The 23,789-nt window shown below is 42.7% G+C and overlaps 2 protein-coding genes across 3 annotated transcripts in view; one reads left to right on the forward strand and one right to left on the reverse strand.

The window, feature by feature from the left end:
* Window positions 1-5,184: 5,184 nt before the first annotated feature.
* Window positions 5,185-8,525, reverse strand: LOC119858884 (dual specificity protein phosphatase 13-like). Its single transcript, XM_038410386.2, has 3 exons — window positions 8,263-8,525; window positions 7,709-7,926; window positions 5,185-5,475 (listed from the first exon to the last, which is right to left on the reverse strand). The coding sequence occupies exons 1-3, from the start codon at window positions 8,523-8,525 to the stop codon at window positions 5,276-5,278; spliced, it is 681 nt and encodes a 226-aa protein (XP_038266314.2). The 3' UTR covers window positions 5,185-5,275.
* A 9,558-nt stretch (window positions 8,526-18,083) lies between these two features.
* The window catches only part of SAMD8 (sterile alpha motif domain containing 8), a 33,912-nt gene continuing 28,206 nt past the window's right edge, over window positions 18,084-23,789 (forward strand). The window contains exon 1 of one of the 2 annotated variants that reach the window (XM_038410384.2): window positions 18,084-18,234. Coding sequence is in view for 1 of the 2 variants with exons in the window: in XM_038410383.2 (XP_038266311.1) it covers window positions 18,165-18,234 (70 nt within the window). In the remaining variant the exon portion in view is untranslated. The remainder of the gene's footprint in view (window positions 18,235-23,789) is intronic. The other variant, XM_038410383.2, reaches the window with a different exon arrangement.

The raw sequence follows: 23,789 nt of genomic DNA on the forward strand, positions 1-23,789 counted from the left end.
TTACCATAAAGACTGTAACAAGAGTAATCAGGAAAGGTGAGCTATTACCAGCAGTGGAGCTGGGGGGAAGAAACCTTTTGTAGTGATAATCGAGGTGGGCCATTTCCAGCAGTTTACAAGAACAGTAGGAGGGGAAATAAACAAGGGGAAATAGTTTTACTTTGTGTAATGACACATCCACTCCCAGTCTTTATTCAAGCCTAAGTTAATTGTATCCAGTTTGCAAATTAATTCCAATTCAGCAGTCTCTCGTTGGAGTCTGTTTTTTGAAGTTTTTTTGTTGAAGAATTGCCACTTTTAGGTCTGTAATCGAGTGACCAAAGAGATTGAAGTGTTCTCCAACTGGTTTTTGAATATTATAATTCTTGATGTCTGATTTGTGTCCATTTATTCTTTTACGTAGAGATTGTCCAATTTGGCCAATGTACATGGCAGAGGGGCATTGCTGGCACATGATGGCATATATCGCATTGCTAGATGCGCAGGTGAACGAGCCTCTGATAGTGTGGTTGATGTGATTAGGCCCTATGATGTGTCCCCTGAATAGATATGAGGACACAGTTGGCAACGGGCTTTGTTGCAAGGATAGGTTCCTGGGTTAGTGGTTCTGTTGTGTGGTTGCTGGTGAGTATTTGCTTCAGGTTGGGGGGCTGTCTTGAAGCAAGGACTGGCCTGTCTCCCAAGATCTGTGAGAGTGATGGGTCATCCTTCAGGATAGGTTGAAGATCCTTGATGATGCATTGGAGTGGTTTTAGTTGGGGGCTGAAGGTGATGGCTAGTGGCGTTCTGTTATTTTCTTTGTTGGGCCTGTCCTGTAGTAGGTAACTTCTGGCTATGTCAATCTGTTTCTTCACTTCAGCAGGTGGATATTGTAGTTGTAAGAACGCTTGATAGAGATCTTGTAGGTGTTTGTCTCTGTCTGAGGGGTTGGAGCAAATGTGGTTGTATCATAGAGCTTGCCTGTAGACAATGGATTGTGTGGTGTGGTCTGGATGAAAGCTGGAGGCATGTAGGTAAGTATAGCAGTCTGTAGGCTTCCGGTATAGGGTAATGTTTATGTGACCATCGCTTATTAGCATCGTAGTGTCCAGGAAGTGGATCTCTTGTGTGGATTGGTCCAGGTTGAGGTTGATGGTGGGATGGAAATTGTTGAAATTATGGTGGAATTCCTCAAGGGTTCTTTTCCATGCGTCCAGATGATGAAGATGTCATCAATGTAGCGCAAGTAGAGTAGGGGCCTTAGGGAACAAGAGCTGAGGAAGCATTGTTCTAAGTCAGCCGTAAAAATATTGGCATACTGTGGGGCCATGTGCATACCCATAGCAGTGCTGCTGATTTGAAGGTATACATTCTTTTAAAATTGGTACCCAGTATGAACAAAGTACAAACTGTGGTGCAGTATACTTGGTATATATGGTCTTCTTCATTTGCCTGCTAATTTGCAAAATTCAGTCACTTGCAATAACAGCTCTTGCAACAGGTTGCAGCAAAGTGTTTTCTCTCTTTCAAATAATATGGGTCTGATTCTATCATCCTTACTCATGTAGAGTGGTGCCTTATTCCACAAGAAGTGCCATTGCAATAAATAAAGCTACTCCTGGGGTAAGAAGAAGTGAGCTGTAGCTCACGAAAGCTTATGCTCTAATAAATTTGTTAGTCTCTAAGGTGCCACAAGTACTCCTTTTCTTTTTGCGAATACAGACTAACACGGCTGCTACTCTGAATCCTGGGGTAAGGTAACACTCAGTGTAAATAAGTATGGGGCCCTTTATGAGCAAATAGTAAATGCAGAAAATGCTGACTCTGCACATAAAAATAATGATTTCTAACTGACCAGCTCTTCTGACAGGAGAACATCATTGTGTTATTTCTGGTATGGATGCCAGTCCCGCTCAACTTCACTTTGTACTTCTCTCATCTACACTATTCAGGAAACAGTCATCTCCAGAACAGTAAATATTAATTTATATCAGGAACAGCTTCTGGAGCTGTGACTTCATGGGACAGATGTTAGGGAGCATGCAAAGCATTATCCTGACAGGGAATTCCATTAATCTCACTCATATGAGTAATTTTGTCCAGCTGAAAGCCATTAAGATACCCTTCACATATATTTTATATTTTTGATGCCTTCTCTTCCAAATTCTTAAAGCCTGAATTCTATTGTAATGTGAATGAGTGATAAATTCTGATGAAACATTGACTCATACAAATCCCCATTAACCTGGAGAACTTCAAAGCAAACAAATTTTCCCCCCGCTCCTTTGTGATGTATAAAAGTTGACTTAAGGCAGTTGCTGCTTTTCAAAACTTTTCCCACTTCTATTATTTTTTTTTAACTTTACAATGTCCCTCCTTCTATTCCATGGAGCTCTTTGGCAAGATTTTGGAGAACCTGAATAGTCATGTCACAAAGCTGTGATCTGCGCTCACACCCTGATTCAGCAAAGCAATTGAGCTCATGTTGAAACAAAGGCCTGGGTTTAAGGATATGCATAGTGCTGGGTTGAATCAGGATCCAAGCCTCAGACTCTCTAAACTGCCCCACAGTTCAGAATATGGGGGTGTGAATAGCAGAATGCACCAAAGACTTTGCAAATCACCTGCAGCAAAAACAGGGAACTGATCAGTCCTGATATTTCAAATGGAAAAAAAAAAAAGGAGAAACGTGTTTACTTAATCTGGTGGGGGAAAGTTATTATAAGGTCATTTAGTCAATAAATCACTCTGAAGTAACAAAGGACAAAAGCAGATTTAGCTTTGTTTCACAGTTCACCAGAAGGTAACTGGCTAGTTTCCAAATAGATCGGTAATGCCAAATTTGAATATCTTTTATATTAAAAGTGGTATAGTTTGTAGCTAAAAGTGTGATTTTTTTTTAAACCAATTGTACCGAATGTTATGTGAACACATTTACTTTGATTTAAACCTGGTTTGTATCAGTTTATCTTAACTAATGATTTAAATGAACTTAGTTCCTTATTAGGCTACATTGATATAACCAGGTTTAAATCAAATTGAGTCTCTTTCTCTTTCTCAGTTTAATGAAATTGGTTTTTAAACTGATTTAAAGTTGAATCACTGAAGCTCCGCACATAGACAAGGTGCTAGGGTTAAGGAACCATGGACGCTTGGGAGCACACCCAGGAACGGTCTCAAGCAGCTGGGAAGCAAGACAAGAACTCGTTTCAGCAAAGAGTCTTAACCTTACACCCCTTCCCTGCTTCCAGTTCCAGTCCTGACCCTTGGATAAAGAACCAGAGAGAGGGAGGTGGCCTGTGCTTGGGGCTGAAGCTGGAGATCAGGAAAGAACCGAAGTGAAAGTAGGCATCAAATTGTGGGGAATGTGTTCTAGCAAGGGGGGAGAGGTTCTAGCGCATGCCTGACTGGGCTGTGGTCTGGTTTTGTTGGTGGAGGGGAGCAGCAGCTAAGAAGGGCCTGGGAAGGGGTGTGAGGAAGGGAAAAGGGAAATGTTAACATCAAGTATACTCATCATCAGTGCTTCTAGAGCTGTGTGGATGAATGGTAACATAGGAGGGAGAGTTGGAAACTTCTGAGTTCTGGTTAAATTGGGCTAGTAGCTTAAACGCATGGGTGCGTCATTGTTAGGCTAGCGCCTCTGCCTGGCCACCCTGTTGATTAGCTTGCAAGGTCTATGCCTCTTCCTATGGTTGCATATCATCACTGTTTCTCTCTCTCTCTCTGGTCCGCAGCACCTCTCTTGCTCCAGGAACCACACTGTCTTCTTCATGACTTGGCCTTCTGGCCAGGTCATTCAATGCGCTCCCTTTTCAGGGTGTAGTCCTTCAAAGTCAGTCACTTCCACAGTGACCCAGGCAGTCTTCCAGTTCACTGCCCCACCAGTGCCACTTCCCCAGTGGCGGGTTGGGGAGCTTGGGCCTGCCCTCTAGTCTGGGTTCCAGTCCAGGGACCCTACAACATGCTGCCAAGGTCTGTACAGTCCTCAACCTTGCTGCTTACTCCCTGGGCTACTTCCTACCCCAGCACTCCTCTCTCTCTGGGGTTTACTGGCCTTTCTACTCTCTCCTCCCAGCGAGTAACCATGGGCTACTTGTCTTATAGCTCCCAAACACACCTCTCTTCTCTCAGGGAATGACTGTAGACTACCTCACTGCAACCTCCTTCCTGCTATCAGCTCCCTGGCTTTATAGAAGCCTTGCCTGTTCCCACACAGGGGAGCTTCCTCTAATTAGGACTTTCCTCTCAGCTTTCAGCCTAATAGGCTAATTGGCCCTTCTGGTCTCCATTACCCCCATTAGCCCCTTCAGAATGAACACCCCATCACACTCACTACCTCCATTAACCCCTATTAATCCCTTCAGAGTGAGCACCCCATCACACTCACTACCTCAATTTTCCCATCTTTAAAATGGGTGTGAGGATTAATGAGTTAATGCTTGCAAAGCATTCTGAAGATATAACGCCTATTGAAAGATGTAATTTCCTGCATACTATTCTCTGCAAACTGTATACACAAGGGATTGCTGGAAAAGCCACCAAGCTGGCTATGCCCAAGTCATCACTCGGACAGCTATTTAGTTGCCTGCATGAGATGGTAGTCTTAGGACAATTTCAGGAAGTTGGTGAGATAGTGTGGGGAAAGCTCTCACTGATGCTGTTTGTTCTGCTGAAAGTTCACTTGAGGCAATCAAGTACCTTGCAAGAGCAATAGTGAATGCTGAATGTTACTGAAATTTACATGCATGTATTGGGTGGACTTCTGAGAAGCTTCCATCATCACTGAAACTGGGAAGCACAATGAGACAGCTGTAGCCATGGGCCCATATACACTGCAGTTGTAGCAAAGTCAAGGGACCAGGTTACAACATACTCCCAGGTTTTAATGTAGATGGGACAACAACTATATTGCACAAGTAAATAAAATCCTTGGGCATGTCCAAGGCATTAGCACAGCTCAAGGACAGCCCAGCCCATCTAGACTACACAATGGAACCATGTTGTAACCACATTGGGGACAAATATATAATGACTCAGTTGTGCTCCTAGTGTAGATGAGGCATAAGCTAGAAAGAGCTGTGCTCTTCTTAGAGGGCCTGAGGTATCCCCAAAAAATCACTTAAATTACTATTAATTACTCTTAGTTTGTTTTCTGGTATGTATTTTTATTTGTTGTCAATCTGTATTGCTAGTAGATACATTTAATAAGTGCAAAGATTCTGAAGACCAAATCTTCATGAGAACATTCCTAGACATTTAAAAAGTGACTTAAAGATATTTTGGATCTATTCACTGATCAACAGCCTCTTGTTTGTCGTAGCTGAATGTCCAAATTTCGCAGCTGTTTCAGAAACCCTTGATTGGGTGAAATCCATCGATGTTCCTTCACTGCTTTGATGGCTTTGACTAACGGGAGGTGATGATTTATCATGAGGTATGCCAACACCAAAGAAGCTGACCTGCTTATTCCAACCGCACAGTGCACCAAAATTTTAGCTGGTAAGAGAAAATGAAAATAAGTTATGGCCATGGAAGCTCAGTGATATGTCAGATTAAGTTTAAATTAAAGGAGAGCAAAAATCCCCGAGACTCTGAACAAAGTAGATAGATTAACAAGTTTGATTTCTAACCCTGATATATACATCATATGAACTGCTAATAATCTGGAGTCCAATCCTGCTCACAAAAGTAATACTTATTCATACTTGATATCTCTTTTTGATAGGATTACAAGTTTGGTTGATAAAGGTAATAGTGTTGATGTAATATGCTTAGATTTCTGCAAAGTGTTTGACTTGGTATCACATGGCATTTTGATTTAAAAAAACCCAAGAATGATATAAAAAAGTAACATGGAACCCATTAAATGGATTAAAACTAGCTTCTGCTAGCTCTCAAAATATAATTGTAAGTGGGGAATTGTCACTGTGTGGGTGTGTTTTCAGTGGGGTCCCGCAGGCATCTATTGTTTGCCATATGCTATTTAACATTTTTTATCCATGACCTGGAAGAAAACATAAAATCATCACTGATAAAGTTTGCAGATTACACAAAAATTGGAGTGGTAAATAATGAAGAGGACAGGTCACTGATTTAGAGCGATCTTGGTAAATTGGGGCTTAAGCAAACAGCATGCATTTTAATATGGCTAAATGTAAATATATACATCTAGGAACAAAGAATGTAGGCCATTCTTACTTGAAATCAATGGTGGCTACCCCTATAAATAAGGGTGTAGGATTGGGCCTGGATGGATGGAGAAAACACAAATTAAACTATGAGATAAATAAGCCACCAGCTGAGGATCTACCCTTTGTGGACCATTGTTAATTGTTATTCTATTGCGGTAGTGCCTAGGGACGCAGCCCAATTATTCTAGGCACTGTACAAAGAGGTTATTCACTAGATTTTGTACAATGCATTGAAGGTTTCTGTAGTGTGGAGTGTTATCCTTCATGGCCCAATCCTGTAGCCCTTAGTCATGCTGGAGAATTTCTTAGCAATGAATGAGAGTTCTCACAGGAGTAAGGGCTATCGGATAAGGCTGTCTGTCTTTTTATACATTTGTGTTTATTTAAAAATGTATTTTTACAATATATAACAACACACTGAGACAACAGACCAGCTAAGGCTGAACGCAAGCATGACTAGTAAAAATAAATAAGCAAAACACAGGGGTGGCACACAATGCACAATCAACCTGTGGAACTTATTGTCAGGGGATGTTGTGAAGGCCAAAACTATAACCAGATTCAAAAAAGAACTAGATAAGTTCATAGAGGATAAATCCATCAATGGCTATTAGCCAAGATAGTCAGGGATGCAACCCCATGGTCTGGGTGTCCCTAGCTTCTGACTGCCACAAGCTGGGAGTGGACAACAGGGAATAGATCACTCTGTGATTGCTGTTCCGTTCATTCCCTCTGAAGCACCTGGAATTTGCCACTGTCTGAAGCCGGATACTGGGCTAGATGAACCATTGGTCTGACCCACTATGGCTGTTCTTGTCCCTCTTGGACCAGGTCTATGAGCTTTTCATACAGAAAATGAATACATCAGGCCAAAACACCCGTCAGGGATGGTCCAGACAATATTTAGTCCTGCCATGAGTGCAGGGGACTGAACTAGATGACCTCTTGAGGTCCTTCCAGTCCTAGGAATCTATGAAATCACATTACAGAATAATAGATCTAAAACAGGGCTACCTTTGTAAATGTCTTTTAGCTATGCATCCTTATACTTTCCTCCTCTTTTCCTCTTTCTTGTCCTACCCTCATATGTTCTTTCTATATGCTGTAGCATTGCTTCTTTGCTCTCATCAGGATTCATGGTGTCAGTAATTCATATACATTTTAAATATTCATTTTTCCTCTTCTAGATTCAGCCTTTCTTCCCAGCTATTTTCACCTTGATTTTTTTTCTCCTTTCCTTTCTATCCCAATCTCTCCTCGCTCTTTCTATTGTGAGTTTGGTCTCTTTTTCTCCCCTCCACTTCTCTGAATCCTCCCTTGATTCTTTTGAGATGCTGGGGCTGGGAAGGAAGAGGTGCTAAGCAAAGGTTGTACTCACGCTCCAAAGAGTGGGTAGTGAGTGCTCCAGAGAGTGAGCAGGTGACCATGAGTTAGTGGGTATCACCCTCCAGATATGGTTGAGTTGACCAAACTTGTGGGATCAACCAGGCAGAATAGCATGTAATCTAAAAGCAAACTGAATGGCAATGATTTCTTACCTCCTGGTGTGTTCAAGGCTTTGTGTATAAACTCTGCTGCAGAGAAAAAGTATTGGCTTATGTCGAAGTCTGGAAGGTCATAGGCTGGTACGCCATAGTAATCAGTGCTAGTGCCATAAAAGTCTTGGCCTCCTTGGCATAACATTGTGCCATGGGCAGCATTTAAAACATGGGTAATGCCCATCTTCCATAAACCAAATCTGTTGTGAGCTGTAACTCTAAGGAAAAGACAAACATAAACAAGTAGATTTGCAGAGATATTTACAAAGTAGGAAATCTTTTGTGGTTGCATTTTCTAGGGCAGAAATTAAGGCATTGTTTCTCCAGACTATACAACAATTAACTACCCAATCATAATTTTATCCAGAATAGATTTTAAGGACTGCACCGTTCAAACCTTCATCAAATAACACAACCAAGAACTGCCTCAGTGCAATATTCATAAGCCATGCTCACAATAAATAGGAGCACCAGAATTGTAGCAGTCTGAATGAGACAAAAAGTACTGTATTGCTCTTAAATTCTACCGAACCAGTCCATAAAGTTATACTTACAGGTCTCCTAAGAAGAGGTTAGGCCATACTTCATCAGTGTGGTTACAAGAAGATTGCCCAGTATTCAAAAGCTGCTCTATGTCTTTAATTGAAGGGACTTCAGCTGTACATGTCTCAGAACCTACAGGGTCCTTTGCGAGCAACACATCCCCTTCAGCCATTGTCATTAAGACAGAAACTTTGCTCTCAGAAATCTGAGAAATTGAACCAATGCTGCCTTGTTTACTTGAATTTTGCCAACATTCCCAGCTGTCATTTTTCATTAGTGGAGACTAGTGACAACAGGTGCTGATCAGCAGTGTGGTAATATCCCGTTTAACATACTGTAAAGGAAACGCAGTAGCCCTATTTTCTGAGACAGCCATTAAATGATCAACAGCACTAAAAAGCAAAGGCTAATCAGTGCAATTATCATATAAAGTAGGGAACATATTTTAAGCCACAGTGAGCTAAAGAAGAGTATATACATCTTTGGTGATTTGTCTGATCTCCCCATCTGGAACACCACTTCCCTCCGGGCTGTCTTGTTCTCCTCTCTCACAAGAGAATGAGGCCCCTGTCAGGTGCCAGAAACCCCTTCCTCCCAGCGGGCTGCTGGGCTCATTCTCCCCACCATCCCTAGCTTCTCGTACAGCCCCTCTCTGGACTCTGACATTTTTTCCCATACCAGAGTTCAACTTCTGATACAACCCACCTTCCCCTACTGGTTGTCAGGCTAAAAGACTTACTTGTCAGGCAGGAATAAGTGGGTTGTATTGGGATGGCAGGTCAGAGGTCGAGGTCAGGTGAGTCTGGAAGATCACTGCTAGCATGATTCTTAACCTGCTATGCTCTCAGCAGCCACAAACCCTCCCCCCCACAATCCTAGTAAGTTTACCAGGACCCAGGCACTTGAACACCCAAGAAGTAGCCACTTAAAGATTAACATTAAAAAGACCAACCTTGAACACTGCTCATCTCGTTTAATTTTTTCAACTAAAATTATTTAGTTGAAAAATGCATCCCAGATACATCCAAAATTGTCCTGACCCTTCCAGAGAGGTAGCGATGTCATAGTCTTGAGCCAGAGACTTCAGATTTGTGTGCACACGCTAGCTCCCTGCCTGCAATATTCTCATCTCCCAAGACAGACCTGTCATTATGCACTATGAAATCGCAAACACAGCAGCTGCCATTAAAGACATGTAGCCCTATATTAAATGATTAAAAGGCCTGGTGAAGAACAAACCTTCCAGTCACATTAATAATTTTCCCCGAGATACACAGAGGCTATTACAAGTGTAACTGCTAAAAAGCCATACACACAGCTCAAGAGGTTCCAGTGTCATGGTAAACATAAGGATGACTGTTGTGTGGATTATGTCACTAGCTATCACCCATGCTCTTGTGCTTTGGAGTGGCTCATTGAACGAACTACTGACTTTCCATTTTTGGGGAAAAAATCTGAGTCTAAATATGTCATGTTTCATATTCTTTTAGTTATAAGTATAGTTTATCAGTAAATCATATTTGCCATAAGATTATATGACCAGCATTTTTGTTGTAGAGAGGACCAGAGATAAACTGGGATACAAAGTTGCATAGGTGAAATTTACCAGTCCTGGGTTATATTCTCATCAGGATGTATGGAGATAACTCCCACTGGGCTAGAATGTAATCTTACAATCTCCTCTGAATCAGGGGCAGTGATTGCACATAAACATGTGCAGTCCTTGGCATGTGGCCTTGCAAAAGTCAGTGTGTCTCTAGAATAGAATTTTGTTTAAACATAATGGCACAAAGCCTGAACTCCTTATTCAGCTTCAAAACTTTCATTGATTTCCATGACAACTTTGCTTAAGTAAAAACCGAAGGCCACACTGCTCCTTCCCATGGAAAAGCTTGTGGGTGGAAAACTGTGAACCTAAGCTAAATGATGGTGAGGTTTGATCGTCAAGCTCCACAGACCCATGGGATCCACTCTAGGGCAGGGCCGTCTGCACAGAAACTTTGCACCTCCACACTATCTCCTGCTCCCCTACCACTGTCTGTAAACATGGCTTTGGTGGAGCTTCCCCTGCCAACAGCTTCCCTTGGAACTCTCTTAAAGAGGTAGGAGCATTTACAGTCTAAAGGAGTTCCTTCAAATACTGCTCCTAGGAGGCATAATCCAGCTAGTGCTGCCAACTCTCAAGAAGTAAGAACACGTTGAAATAATGGTATGAAGTATTAAACTGAGTTTGTTTTAAAAGTTTGTTCGGGACTATTTTCAAACTTTAAGCTCTTGGAGCAGGAATCATGGGCTTGATTGTAAACTGCCTTTCCCCCCGTACACTCCTTTTAAATCTCTGCGGAGTAGGTGTAAAACATACCATTCTGAAATGGTGCTCCAATAAAGAGAGAGAGTAGTTTCCCATGAATTCAGAACATTTTGGGATCCTAGATCAGTTCTGAAAAAGCAACGTTGCTCAGGAATTTGGGACAGTCCCTTAAAATTTGAGATGGATGGCAACTCTAAATCTGTCCCAATGTGATGAAACAAATAGAGCTAGAACAGTAGAAACTTACACTAATAGTAGAGTAGGCAAAAGTTTAAGGGCAGCCTTTTTTTAAAATCTGAAAACAGCTTCATTTTCAATTGGAACAGAGGAATGACTAATTTGGGAACACCTAATAAATCACATCCATTTAATTCAATGGGTTGTTCTCTTATGATTACAGTGTAGGTGATACTATGGGCAGTAATCTAAACCAAATATTGTGATAAAACAAGGGGTGACATTGAAACTCCTGAAACCTCAGAATAGCCACTTATTACCAAATATTCAACTTGCTTTTTTCCCCCATTTACACTATTTTCCAAAGATTTCAGTCCAGTACATCTGCTGTGACAAATGACCTACCATTTTTTGCTATGACAAACAGCCACCATATTCTCATTACTAATCCCATTAGCTCCTAGTCATCCAGCCCCTTTTCTTCTAGCCTGTAACGTCTGTTTATGGGAGTCAGAAAGAGGCAGTAGCTGGATGGTAGCAATAGCAGTGTTGTGCTTTGCAGTTAACTTTGGAGATTTAAAAAACTAAAACTGGTCAGTACTTTGATGAAAGATAACCAAAAATATAATGGAATTTATAGAGCAAATGTATTCTTGTGCACCAGATTGTTGCTTACAGTTTTCATATAGGGCTACAAGCCAAAAAAAAAAAAAGGGGCGCCAAGCAGATTCATCTACAGTTAGTTAGCCCTGCTAGTTTTGGATGCATAGTTACCGGGTTTAGTTTCTTTGCTGGGAACAGAATCTTCACAAGCTAGGAGAATCTTTAATTTGTTCTTTATCCACCTGGGGCCTTTATTGTTGTATATGTTCTTATTCTGTTTGTTTGTTTGTTTTTTGAGACATACACATTTCAAATGATTGTTCTGACTTTTAATAGTATTACTTATTTTATGAAAGTATTAAAAATACCCTTTAAATTTACATGTCACATTTTGTATCACTGCATGTATATTGTGACCCTATTGTAAAATATAAGCAAGGAGAGTTAAGATTGCTATGAGAACCTTATCTCTGAATTTCCTAATTTAAAACCCTGAACCCTAACATTGGCTTAATATAACACTGCATATCAGTGATTTTGTTTTTAATGTAAAACTCTACCCCATAATTAAAACTAGTAATTGTTTTAAACAGCTGTAGTATAGCATTTGGTTTAAATTCTTAGGCTGACACACCTACATTGCCACAACATGTCAAACTCAGTTATATCCATCAAGTCACTTCATGTGGCATGAAGTGACATAACATGAAGTGACTGAATGAGGTTTGTTGGAAACTGCTGTTAAATAAAGCACGAAATGTTTAGCTCAATCTTTTAAAAATACACCAAATTTAAGCAGGCAGAGGCTGTCTCTAATTTTGAAATTTAATGACTAAATTATAGTTACATTTAGGAAAAAAAGTATCGAATTGTGCTATTTATCACTTTTCTATACAGTAATTTGGCAGTTCATGAAAATAGCTGTTAAACAATGAAACAAGGGAGAATAACACCACCATTACCAGTGAAAATTCACAATAAAACTCTTTGGCCTAGGTTCTCCCCAGTGGTTTGTGCCAGGCCAGCAGTGCAGAACAGCCCTAAAGCCAGCATAACCAGCTGCAGGGCCAGCATAGATGCTTCTCTGTTACCCCTATCCCTATGCTGGTATAAAGTGCATGGCCACAGTTCTGCCCCCTGAAAATCCAGAGCTGCTGTAACAGCACCTTGGGGCCTGTAATCAGGTGCTGGTCCTGGGCCACATGCACGCATCGCTGCATCTGTTCCAAGATTTGACTCTTTAAATTAAGAGGACTAAGTTCAGGGAGCACACGACAGGAGGCTTGTGACTGCAGGTTGCAAGAGATGCCAGCTATAACTAGAGACAGTTTGCCCATAGTAGAGAAAGACCCAGGGACAGGAAAAGACCTGGGAGGGTCTTTGGATATTCTCCATAGTATGTATTCTCTTCCCTTCATCGCTGGTAGAAAGTGGAAAAGGATCTATGCCTTAGTGTTTTGTATTTTTTTGAGACTTTTAATCTTCTGTTTGATTAATAAGCTTGCCTAAGGATAGGAGCATGTGGGGTTTGACTGCCCCAGATGCTGAATATGCCTACTGGGATACAGGGTCACTGGCTGCAAACAGAATTTGGAATCACCTACAGCCTACTCTAACTTATTATGCTAGGAACTGGACCAGAACAGTGCACAGCTGAACCAGAATCTAGGAGGCACATGCATGGCTTAGGTGTTTTGTTGTTTGCTTCTTATTGGGGCTTATTTGCTCTTCCTCTAATACACTGTTCTCTAAATTTCATCACAGAATCTTCAGCCCCATCCTCACAGGTATGTTCTTAAATTATATGGAAGTTTGGGAGGTGGGCCCTCTTGCTGCATTTAGGGACTATCTCACTTCTGTCTTTTGGCCCCCTTGCTTCTCACTACTGTTTACATTAAAGCAAGCCACTTGATATTCAGGAGCCCCCTATGTTTTTCCTATGATTTAAGCACTGTTTCCGGTACAATACTATGAGCACAAAACTAATGCAGTAACAAAGTGAGTCCTGCAAAAAATAGTTTTCCTTCATTGATTATACTATACCCTTTGGGTCCTGTGGAAACCTAATATATTCAAATTAGTGAAAATGGCAAAGTCTTTCACAGGATCATCCTTACAAGCTTTTGCCAAGAAGCTGTTAAAAAAAAATAGGCATGAAAACATACAGTGTTAGACAATACTACATAGTACCGGGAACGTATGTATGAACAATCCCTTGCTAACATACAAAAGTGCGGGGAGAGAAGAGTGAATAGAATTAAGTCCTAAGTACCCCTGGAAACCACAAGAAATATCAACTTCAACTGGAAAATAGTCAGAAAGTACTTAAAATCTGTAGGGAACCGGAAGGCTCAAGGGATTGGCTGTGGGTGATGGAATTTTTTGGTACCTATGTCACTAACTGAAAGGTGGTCGAGATGACTGAAATTAGTAGCTGAAGGCTGTTCAGTGGCCTTATGTGAATTAGTAGTTTCAGTTAGTACAGTTAGTACTAACAATTAGTACTGTTTCCAAAAAAATCACTGTTACAACTGGAACTAATGGGCCTCTTTAATGGGTTGGCAGTGTTACCAGAGAGGCCAAGGATTGATGCTTGCCAGTGTCCACGCACACCAGGAGAGTGATGAAAGGGGTTTGAAGTCAGAGGCCTTGGATATGGAGCCTTTCAGTTCCAGGTTGCTGGGTTTGCATATAGGCCAGTTTTGGATTGTGAGTTTGATGGTCTTCCTCCAGTGTCCATGTCATAAAAAAGACCATCACATTTAGAATTAATAGGCACCTTTGTTAGCATTCTCAGGGGAAGTCACTGGTCTGAACAGACTTGGAGGCTAAAATAACCTCTCAGCTCTAGAGCTAGTTGCTCCAGAAAAGTTTTTGAGGCACGCTTAGCTTAAGAGTTTTCTACAAGACAATATATGGCTTTGCTGGCTTGCCTGTAGGCCACCACCTGCTCAACTGTTTGGGGAAGACTGTGGCAAATTAAGGTCCCAGGGTTTACCACATACGGGGAAACATTATTATTACAATCAATCGGCTGAGAGGGGAAAAAAGGTAAAAATTGTACTTTAGTCATACAGTGCAACAACTTTTTTTTTTTTAAGGCCACAAGAAACAGTGGGCCAAATGCAGACTTGGTCTAATTCAGACCTGGTTTAAGTGGGTTCAATAGCTATGGAAGTCTCTAGGCCCAATAAATTGGTGTCTTATTCTGATGTTCCCCTGGTATTATTTGGACTGGTGATCTGATAGGTGACTCCATCCTCGACTCTGGGAGCTAGCCCTACCCTGCTCTGCTGTGAGAACCCCCACTCCTGGGCTGTTCACACACAGCCGCTAGCATGTAAGCTGCTCCCAGCTACATGAGTGAGCACTTTTGGCCAGCTGCTGCTTGGATTGACACTAACCAATATCTCAGGTCCCAGACACAACCTTAGGAACCGCTGTCTTGCAGTGTCCAGTTATGCCCGCTGGATGCTGCAAGCTTATATGGGTTTGTCAATTTAACAAAGAAATTGATATGTACCAGGCTTGTTATCCCAACGGGAGTCTCTGACATGCTTCAAACCACACACACTACTTCAGGTAGAATAAGCAAATACATTTATTAACTACAAAAGATAGATTTTAAGTGATTATAGGTCAAAGCACAAGAAGTCAGATTTGGTCAAATGAAATAAAAGCAAGACGCATTCTAAGCTGATCTTACCACTTTCAGTGCCCTTACAAACTTAGATGCTTCTCACCACAGGCTGGGTGGTTGCTCTTCAGCCAGGCTCTCCCCTTTGATCAGTGCTTCAGTCGCTTGGTGGTGGTGTCTGTAGATGGAGGTGAAAGAGAGAGAGAGCGTGGCAAATGTCTTTCCCTTTTATCGTATCCTTTCTTCCCTCTTGGCTTTGCCCCCCCTTTCAGAGTCAGATGAGCATTACCTCCTCGTAGTCCCAAACTGACCAAGGGAAGGGGGGTCACTCACTAGAGAGTCCAACAGATCCTTTGTTGCTGCCTAGGCCAATGTCCTTTGTTCCTGTGAGGCTGGGCTGGGTTTGTCCCATACATGCCCTGATGAGGTGTGAACTACCCCTCTGCTCTTGGAGAGTTTTGCCTGAGCCTCTGCTCCTGGAGAGTTTTTGCCTGGGCTTGTTTTAAGCCATAAGGACACATTTTCAGCCTCATAACTATATACATGAAATTACAACCTATAACATTACTATAACAACAATTTTCAGTGCATCATGAGCCTTCCGAAGACACCTGATGTGACAAACTTTGCATTGTATACCACACAATCATATTATAAGGATGAAAATGGGGGTGCAGGGTGTTCCCCTGAGGTACAGAGCATCACACTTACCCAGTGTTATAAGTTATGCATGGAACAATACATGGATCAGAATACCAAACTCCCTTTGATTTCACTGGGATTTGTAAACATGTAAGGATTGCAGAATCAGGTTCACTGTTATAAATGAGAGGTCTCAGAAAACAAAGGCTGCAAGGATACAGGCTAATTTGTCTGCTGGTGGCATTCCATTAACTTCAATGGATTTACATTAGAACCAAAGTTTATTACTGCTGAAGCTAGAATGTATTAAGCTTGGTGGTGGCTATATAACCAATAAAGGTAAGCTGCGCAAGTTCCTCAGAGCACATTATGATGTTACAAAGGCACTGTATATTAACAAGAAGACTGATGGGCAAAAGTAATTTCTTTCTTGCACATCTTCTGCTTCAAAAAATTGGTCCCCTTTTGTAATTCTGTCTTGTTGTCTCCTTTCTCAGATTATTTATAACTTTGGAGGCTCCTAAAGTTCTGGTACTTCAATAGGGTCTCACAGGTTACCTAAGCTGTACACCCCTGCTCTTTGAACCATTTCAAATAGACATCTGACTGAGAGCTCTTGGCTACCTGCCAAGAATGTACCACGAAGAGTAATGAAACTAAAATGGCACACTTCAAAGATAAAGAAATATTTTGTAATAGTTCCATGATATGATGATGGACATTAGTGTTAGATGAGACAGCAGGTCTTTTCAGCAAATTTATCCAGAAAGCATGTCCTTGGGGGAGGGGTGTTGCATTTACTGACCAGTTTATTGATATTTCTTTTTGTTTTCAATGGGAAAAGAATTCTCCCTTTCTATGCACGTATTACAGAGTTTAATAGGATTATTCAGGTGCAGGGTTGTGGGACTGAGGAAAATTCTACTCAATGCTTGTAGAAATCTTCTGCACTTTCATTCTCAACGTGTTTTTTTTTTTAATTTTAGATGATGTGTATATGAGCCAAAAATATCAAACTGGATTATCAAAACTGATTTGTCAAAAGTAAGCTGGAGTGTCTGTATTTGTTAAAATTAAATGCTAAAACCTATTTTAACATATCTTATTTATAACCTAAAATCTGAGCAGCAAAAGAATATGAAAACCCTTCATGTTTTCCTTAAGGGCTTTTTCCTTTACTCCCTTATCCCTACTTATATACACTTTCTGTACAGGGCTGCTTTGCTGATGTTCCTCCACTTCATGAAAGGGAGAAACTAACCAACACTTCTCACCTAGCCCTTCCATTGTATTAGCTCAAGACTTGTAAGAGCTTTTTCTCCTCATACAACCTGCAGAAAAGATACTTTTTTCAGAATAGCAGCCGTGTTAGTCTGTATTCGCAAAAAGGAGTACTTGTGGCACCATAGAGACTAACAAATTTATTTGAGCATAAGTTTTCGTGAGCTATAGCTCACTTCATCGGATGCGTGGATGCATCCGATGAAGTGAGCTGTAGCTCACGAAAGCTTATGCTCAAATAAATTTGTTAGTCTCTAAGGTGTCACAAGTACTCCTTTTCTTTTTGAGAAAAGATACTGCTACTGCATCTCTGGAGTTTGCAGGCCCTTTTGCAGATCAAAGGGGTTGTGAAGAAGTTGGGTTACTTGGAAGCTCCACTTCTACAATGAGTAGTGAACCCCAGCCTTCTTGAATTACTGGACTCTAACTTCAAGGCTGTTTTGTTTAGCTAGACCACTAGGGTAAGTTTAACGAATGGGGGTTACTTTAACTCCCGTCTGGCACCCTAGCTTCGGTGCCATAGCATAAGGCAGCAGTTTCTTATGAAGGCTGATGTCGCTTCAAGTAGTAATAAATATGTCCCTCCAGAAAGCTCCTTTCATACCAAACTGCTAGGCCGTTTGCCTCACCCGAGGCAGCCACCTGTGGGGGAGAAGGTGGCAGTGCTCCGGGGTCCAGAGGGACGTGCCTGGGTGGTTTTTTAGGCCAGGCAGTGAAGAAGAATCCTGTCCCCAGGGGCCATTGTGTGGCATTGCTTGGCAGAGCCCAGGGACACGGGTTGGCCTTAGGCTAGGCCTTGCTAGCACAGAGTGTGGTGGGGTCCTTAGGGATGGGGCATGACTGTGCCCTGGGTTTGCCTTGCCCCAGGGGGTAAGTGCCAGTGAGGGGGGTGCCCTGTGGGCTGGCTCATGGAGGGTCCCTGACCTCAGGCTGCCATGGCTATCTGAGGGGGGCCTGCCCACCAGCCTCGGCGGGGTAATGAGCGATGGGGGGGGGCAACGAGCCAGATTCCCCTCCCCTCCCCCGGGCCCGCCCCCTCCGCTTGCTGCGCGCTTCCCGGCACGGCCCCGTCCAGGCAGGGCTAACGGCCAGCACGGCCCCGCCCCCGGCGCTGCTGATAGGGCGGAAACCATAGCGGCGCCCTGCCTCTCCCAGCAACCCGGGGGCGCCCCAGCACCGCCCCTCTCGCCAGGTCCCGCCCCTTCCGCTCGGGACGGGGGCGGGGCTGCCTGGTCTTTGCAGGCGCCACTTCCGCCCGTGCGATGGGGCAGCCGGCCGCCCGGGAGCGGACTCCCCTACAACGCCGGGTAGCGCGCACGGTCCCGCGGGGAGGTAAGGCCCGGGGCTGCATGGGGCGCTCCGCTCCGCTCCGCTCCGGGGAGGGAGGAACGGGCTGAGGAGGGGGCTTTGCTCTGGGGCGGGGCTAGGGAGGGGAGGATCGGATCGGACCGGACCCTTTTCCCGAATCAGTGACCCCATGCCTTGGGGGCTGGTCTCTCGCCTCCATCTCCTGCCCGGTGTATGGTCGCTGCCTGCTGCTCAGACGTGCTCTGTGCTGGGGGGAGGTTTCTCTGTATTTATTAATTTAATGTACAAGCCGCGCTCTCCACCAGCAGCTCGGCGCTTGGCCCCTCAGTCTCGGTGTGAGCCCCACCTCTGGGAGCGATGGGGTCACTGGTCGCTGGGGGGCGAGTCGCCGTTTAACATCTGGGGCTTCCCCTCTCTGCAGCGGAGCGATGCTATAGACTTGGTGACGTAATATTACAGTTCATGTTGCTCAATACTATGACCCTGGGAACACGACGCTTGGAAAACTAATTACAAAATTTAACAAAAAACCCAAACAGTTATTTCTCTGTTTACCCTGTATGGCTATACATTGTATATTTATTAAAAATGGCACAATATTTTTATATAAAACCTGTGTTTTGGACTGTGCCTATTTTAGGATACACTCTAAAATGGTGTTGAGGTTTGTCAGTCTATTGCACTTTTTGTTGCTGCCTTTGCATGCAGATCAACATGGATAATTGCTCTATTGTGAATAAGGTCCAGGAGATGCTATAGACACACAAGATTGGGTTTCAAGATCAGAACTTCATTGCATGCTAATTGCAGCCAGTTTGTTCATTGGTGTAACAGTGAAGTCTTGACGCAAACTTGTTAAAAAAAAGTTTTTAAATTTTTTTTTTTAATTTCTCTCTGGGAAATTGCACACTAGTTGCACAACTTATTAGCAACTTATGTTGCTTTGTGTACAAGGGGAAGGTTGCCATGGCAGTCTTAACTTTACATGTTGCTAGGTTTTGGTGACTTGTCATGTTCATTTTATTTTAAATTATTTTGTGCAACTTTTTTATATTAACCAAGGTAAGGAGGAAAAATCTTTCCTGTGGTATGTATCAAAATTTTCCAGAAGTGGCAAAATCTTTAGTAAACTGGTCTACATTCTACATACATGCAGTCAAACTTATGCTAATGTTTGACAGTTAAGATGCTCTGATTAGTAGGACTCTTATGGTCTACGAGGAGAGCTGACCTAACTTGATTTTATTCTGTTACCAGACTTCTTTATATCAAATTATTTCTAAAGAAAATAAAGTATAACTTTGGTAACATAAGGATGTCACTGTTCGCATGAGCATGAATAATTATTGTGACAATGTGGTGTTCTAGTTTTTGCTCAAAATTTTATGGTAGTTGATAGCAATGGGGTTCCATTTCACATACTTAGGAGAAAGTTTGGTACTTCCACTTGAAGGTCATGTTTGAATAAAAAGGCACTGTGGAGAAGCTTGCATTAATGCTGCCTGTGCTGTTGTGGTTTGGTAATTAAATGGAGGATTTGGATTTCCTTTGAAGTAATATACACGCATCTTAATCTACTAACTCTTGAAATCATGTTTTAAAAGTGGCTTCCCCCCCCCCAGCTTTGTAAACAAATGGAAGAAAAGGCAATGGGGAGAGGGAGCATTAATGTGTTCCATCTCCCTGTTTTATGGTTTTACAAATAGTTATGTTAAGTCACTTTCTTAGGGTTTTCTGCATGACACTTGCCGATAAACTGCAGAAAAATAGCACTTCACTCATACTCAGATTTATTTAAAGCTGTCAACTAAATTCTAGGACGATTCCATCTGCACTGAGTGTACTCCATCCCCACAGAGCTCCTTCGTGCTGCTGGATGGCATATGCGCTACCCCACAGTGTGTCAGCCATGCTCCACCCCAGGGTGGCAAGCGCTGAGCAGAGCTTTTCCTAGCCTTGCTTCTTACAGTAGCCAGAGCTTGCTGTACTGCCAAGCACAAGAACTGAGAATAAGGAGCCTCCTGTGCTCTCATTAATACAACTTCCCGCCCCCCCCCCCCCCCCAGTTCCCAGAAATGTAGAGGAGGAAGCAGATGGACTCAAGGAGAAGAACCTGGAAAGGAGGTAGGAAGGGGAGTACTGGGGGCAAGAGCAAAGCAGGGAGAAGAGCATACAGAGCTGGAGGGGGGAACAAAAGATGAGAGAGAGTGGACCCAGGACAGAGGCAGGACCCAGGAGAGGGAAGGGGGGAATAGGAGCAGAGGAGAAATGGAGGCGGGAAGGGGACAGGAACTGGGGATATGATCTGGAGGTAGGTGCCAGAGTGAAAACGGAGAATAGAAGCAGAAGGTGGGGCCGGGGTAAGAGGATTCATGGTTATGTAACTAGAGAACACTCCCTTCCAGAACCTGGAATTCAACCCAAGATTCCAGAGTCTCAAAATTTCTTCTGTGGTTTACCAAATAGCTGTGAAGCACCCTGGCAAAGTCTCATTACCCTGCAGAGGCTGGTCCACATGGAGGATAACAGCCTGTTGCTGGTACCCATTACTCCATTGGCTCAAGTACTAGAGGTCTGTGCTCTGAATCGAAAGGTCCCAACCCTTTTGATAATCCCCACATGGCTCACTGTGCCAACCCTGGTGCCAACTGTGTCCACATATCTATTCAAGGGCACTATGATAGGACCTAGCCACATGAGCCACACCGTCAGGGGCTCATTCACCTGCACCTCTACCAATGTGATATAAGCCATCATGTGGCAGCAATGCCCCTCTGCCATATACATTGGCCAGATCAGCCAGTCTCTACGCAAAAGAATAAATGGACACAAATCTGACATCAGGAATTACAACATTCCAAAACCAGTCGGAGAACACTTCAAAACAAAACACAACAAAAACTAAGTTTCCCCCTGCTGATATTCATACCTTCTTGTTAACTGTTTGAAATGGGCCACCTTGTTTACACTGGCCTCATTAGCACTACAAAAGTGATTTTCACCCCTTCTTGTCAACTGTTGAGAATAGCCCACTTCCACCTTAATTGAATTGGCTCCGTAGGAGTTGCCTTACTAAGTGGGGGGGGGCAGTGCTATCTTTTCATATGCTGTGTATTTATCCCTCCCTACTGTATGTTCCACTCCATGCATCTGATGAAGTGGGTTTTAGCCCACGAAAGCTTATGCCCAGATAAATTTGTTAGTCTCTAAGGTGCCACAAGGACTCCTTGTTGTTATGGCTCACTGTAGTTCTACATAATGGAATTCTGTGTGTGTTATCTTTTAAAAAGCATAGGATATTAAACTGAAAAACGTAAACTTCTATTTTCTTATGTAGAGCCTGAATATATTGTGAATGTGAATATACAGTGAATGGTCTTCTGACTTTCAGACAACTTCTTAAAACCTGTTCAAAAACCAGATGTAAACACTGCTGATCCTGTTTGTCCATAAGTTACAGGTAGATCTTTTATTTGTCCTCATAAGCATATATAATCCCTTAGACCTGTCCCTTTAGGTCCTGGCAGAATGAATGGATGAATATTACATTTGCCTGGGCGTCAACCAAGTTCTTTCCTTTATATGCACTCAGTTCAATTTACTTTTTTTCCAGCCTTTCAAAGGATCCTTTGCCTTTGGGTGTGACAAACTTTCTTATTTGATACAGACCAGTGTCTTTTTGTTTACATGCCGACGTTCATATCAGAGTTCTTTCATGTGCAGTTCTTTCTCAATTCATAATTATTATTGACAGTACTATGTGAAATTCATAAATCTTAATCTGATCCTGAAATTCTTTTACGTATATAGGCCATGACCCTGCACTAAGAACTGCACGATTGAACGCCATGCACTTGCATGGAGCCCCACTGAAGTCAAGGGATGCTGTAAGCCAGTTCTTTGATTAGCTAGTGGAGCATCAGGGTCCTTGGACTTTCATCCACTACGATAATGCCACACAATCTGGGGTAGCACACATTTTCCATGACCCAACATTTTGGGGGTAGGAAGTGAAGAATACTTGAACTTCAGAGGAGAATTAAATAGACTTAAATGTGAATACTATAGCTAGAATTTTTTCCACATGTTGAGTCTAATCACATCTGTTCTTGCAAAAAGTGTCATGTGATCTTTGGCCATAAATAAGGCTACAATTTTGTCACGGAGGTCATGGAAGTCACGGCATCCATGACTTTCAAAGACCTCCATGACTTCAATCTTCAGCAGCTAGGAGTTGCAGGGTCCCGCTGCCTTCTGTGGTGGCTGGGAGCTGCGGGGATAGGGATACCCGACAGCTCCCTGCAGCCACCAGTGGTGGCAGGGGAACCCCAGCAACTCCCAGCCTGGGTGGAGGGGACCGGGGGGTCCAAGCTCCCATGGGTGGTGAGGGCCCTGGAGTTCCCAACTGGCCACACAGGGCTTCCATGAATTTTTCTTTATTGCCTGTGACCTGTCCATGACTTTTACTAAAAATATCCCTGACACAATCTTAGCCTTAGCCATAAGTAGTTAGGGTCTCTGTTCTATTTCTCTGAAAGATGGCACCTTCTGCACTGGATAACCATGATGCATAACAAAATAATTAGCCCCAGCGAAGCACCAAAGTAACATTTACAGGAATAAGTACAGTTATAAATGAGTCCTAAAAATCTGCACTTTGGATAGTCAAGTAGTTATGGTAGTCAATATATATCTTCCTACTAACAGGGAACAACTCCAAAGGAATTGCTTCATTTTGCTCAGTATAGAATAGGCAGTTTTAAAAAATAAATAAACTGTTCTCCGTGTTTAATTAGCTTGGAATCTTCATATTCTCTCTGGGAACTAAATATATTTATCAGTATCCATAAATGGCAATGCTAATCGTTTTTATTTTTCTGGGGATTTGACACAAACCAGTGGAAGTGAGGAGTCAGTTAATACTGATGATCCTTAATATAAATTGTTAGGTCATTTTGTGAGGTTTGACTTAAGAGCAGCAAGTCCTTCTGTGTCACAATCATGACAGGTTTCAGAGTAGCAGCAGTGTTAGTCTGTATTCGCAAAAAGAAAAGGAGTACTTGTGGCACCTTAGTGAGTAACAAATTTATTTGAGCATAAGCTTTCGTGAGCTACAGCTCACTTCATCGGATGCATTTGGTGGAAAATACAGTGGCGAGATTTATATACACACACAGAGACCATGAAACAGTGGGTTTTATCATACACACTGTAAGGAGAGTGGTCACTTAAAATGAGCCATCACCAGCAGCAGGGGGGGGAAAGAGGAAAACTTTTCATGGTGACAAGCCGTCAGGAACAGTATCCCCGATAATGTCATGGCTAAGCTGGTGGCTGAACTTTGTGACTTTGTCCTCACCCATAACTATTTCACATTTGGGGACAATGTATACCTTCAAATCAGCGGCACTGCGATGGGGACCCGCATGGCCCCACAGTGTGCCAACATTTTTATGGCTGACTTAGAACAACGCTTCCTCAGCTCTCGTCCCCTAATGCCCCTATTCTACTTGCGCTACGTTGATGACATCTTCATCATCTGGACCCATGGAAAAGAAGCCCTTGAGGAATTCCACCAT

The sequence above is a fragment of the Dermochelys coriacea genome, chromosome 7, assembly GCF_009764565.3.
Source record: "Dermochelys coriacea isolate rDerCor1 chromosome 7, rDerCor1.pri.v4, whole genome shotgun sequence".
In the NCBI taxonomy this organism is placed as follows: domain Eukaryota; kingdom Metazoa; phylum Chordata; order Testudines; family Dermochelyidae; genus Dermochelys; species Dermochelys coriacea.

What these genes read in the sequence shown, in the direction of transcription:
- LOC119858884 (XM_038410386.2), bottom strand. Translation starts at nt 8,525, where the DNA reads ATGAAAAATGACAGCTGGGAATGTTGGCAAAATTCAAGTAAACAAGGC. An exon ending in AACCTCTTCTTAGGAGACCT is followed by an intron (nt 7,927 to 8,262) that starts GTAAGTATAACT and finishes TCTTTTCCTTAG; the next exon opens with AGTTACAGCTCACAACAGAT. An exon ending in AGCCTTGAACACACCAGGAG is followed by an intron (nt 5,476 to 7,708) that starts GTAAGAAATCAT and finishes TTCTCTTACCAG; the next exon opens with CTAAAATTTTGGTGCACTGT.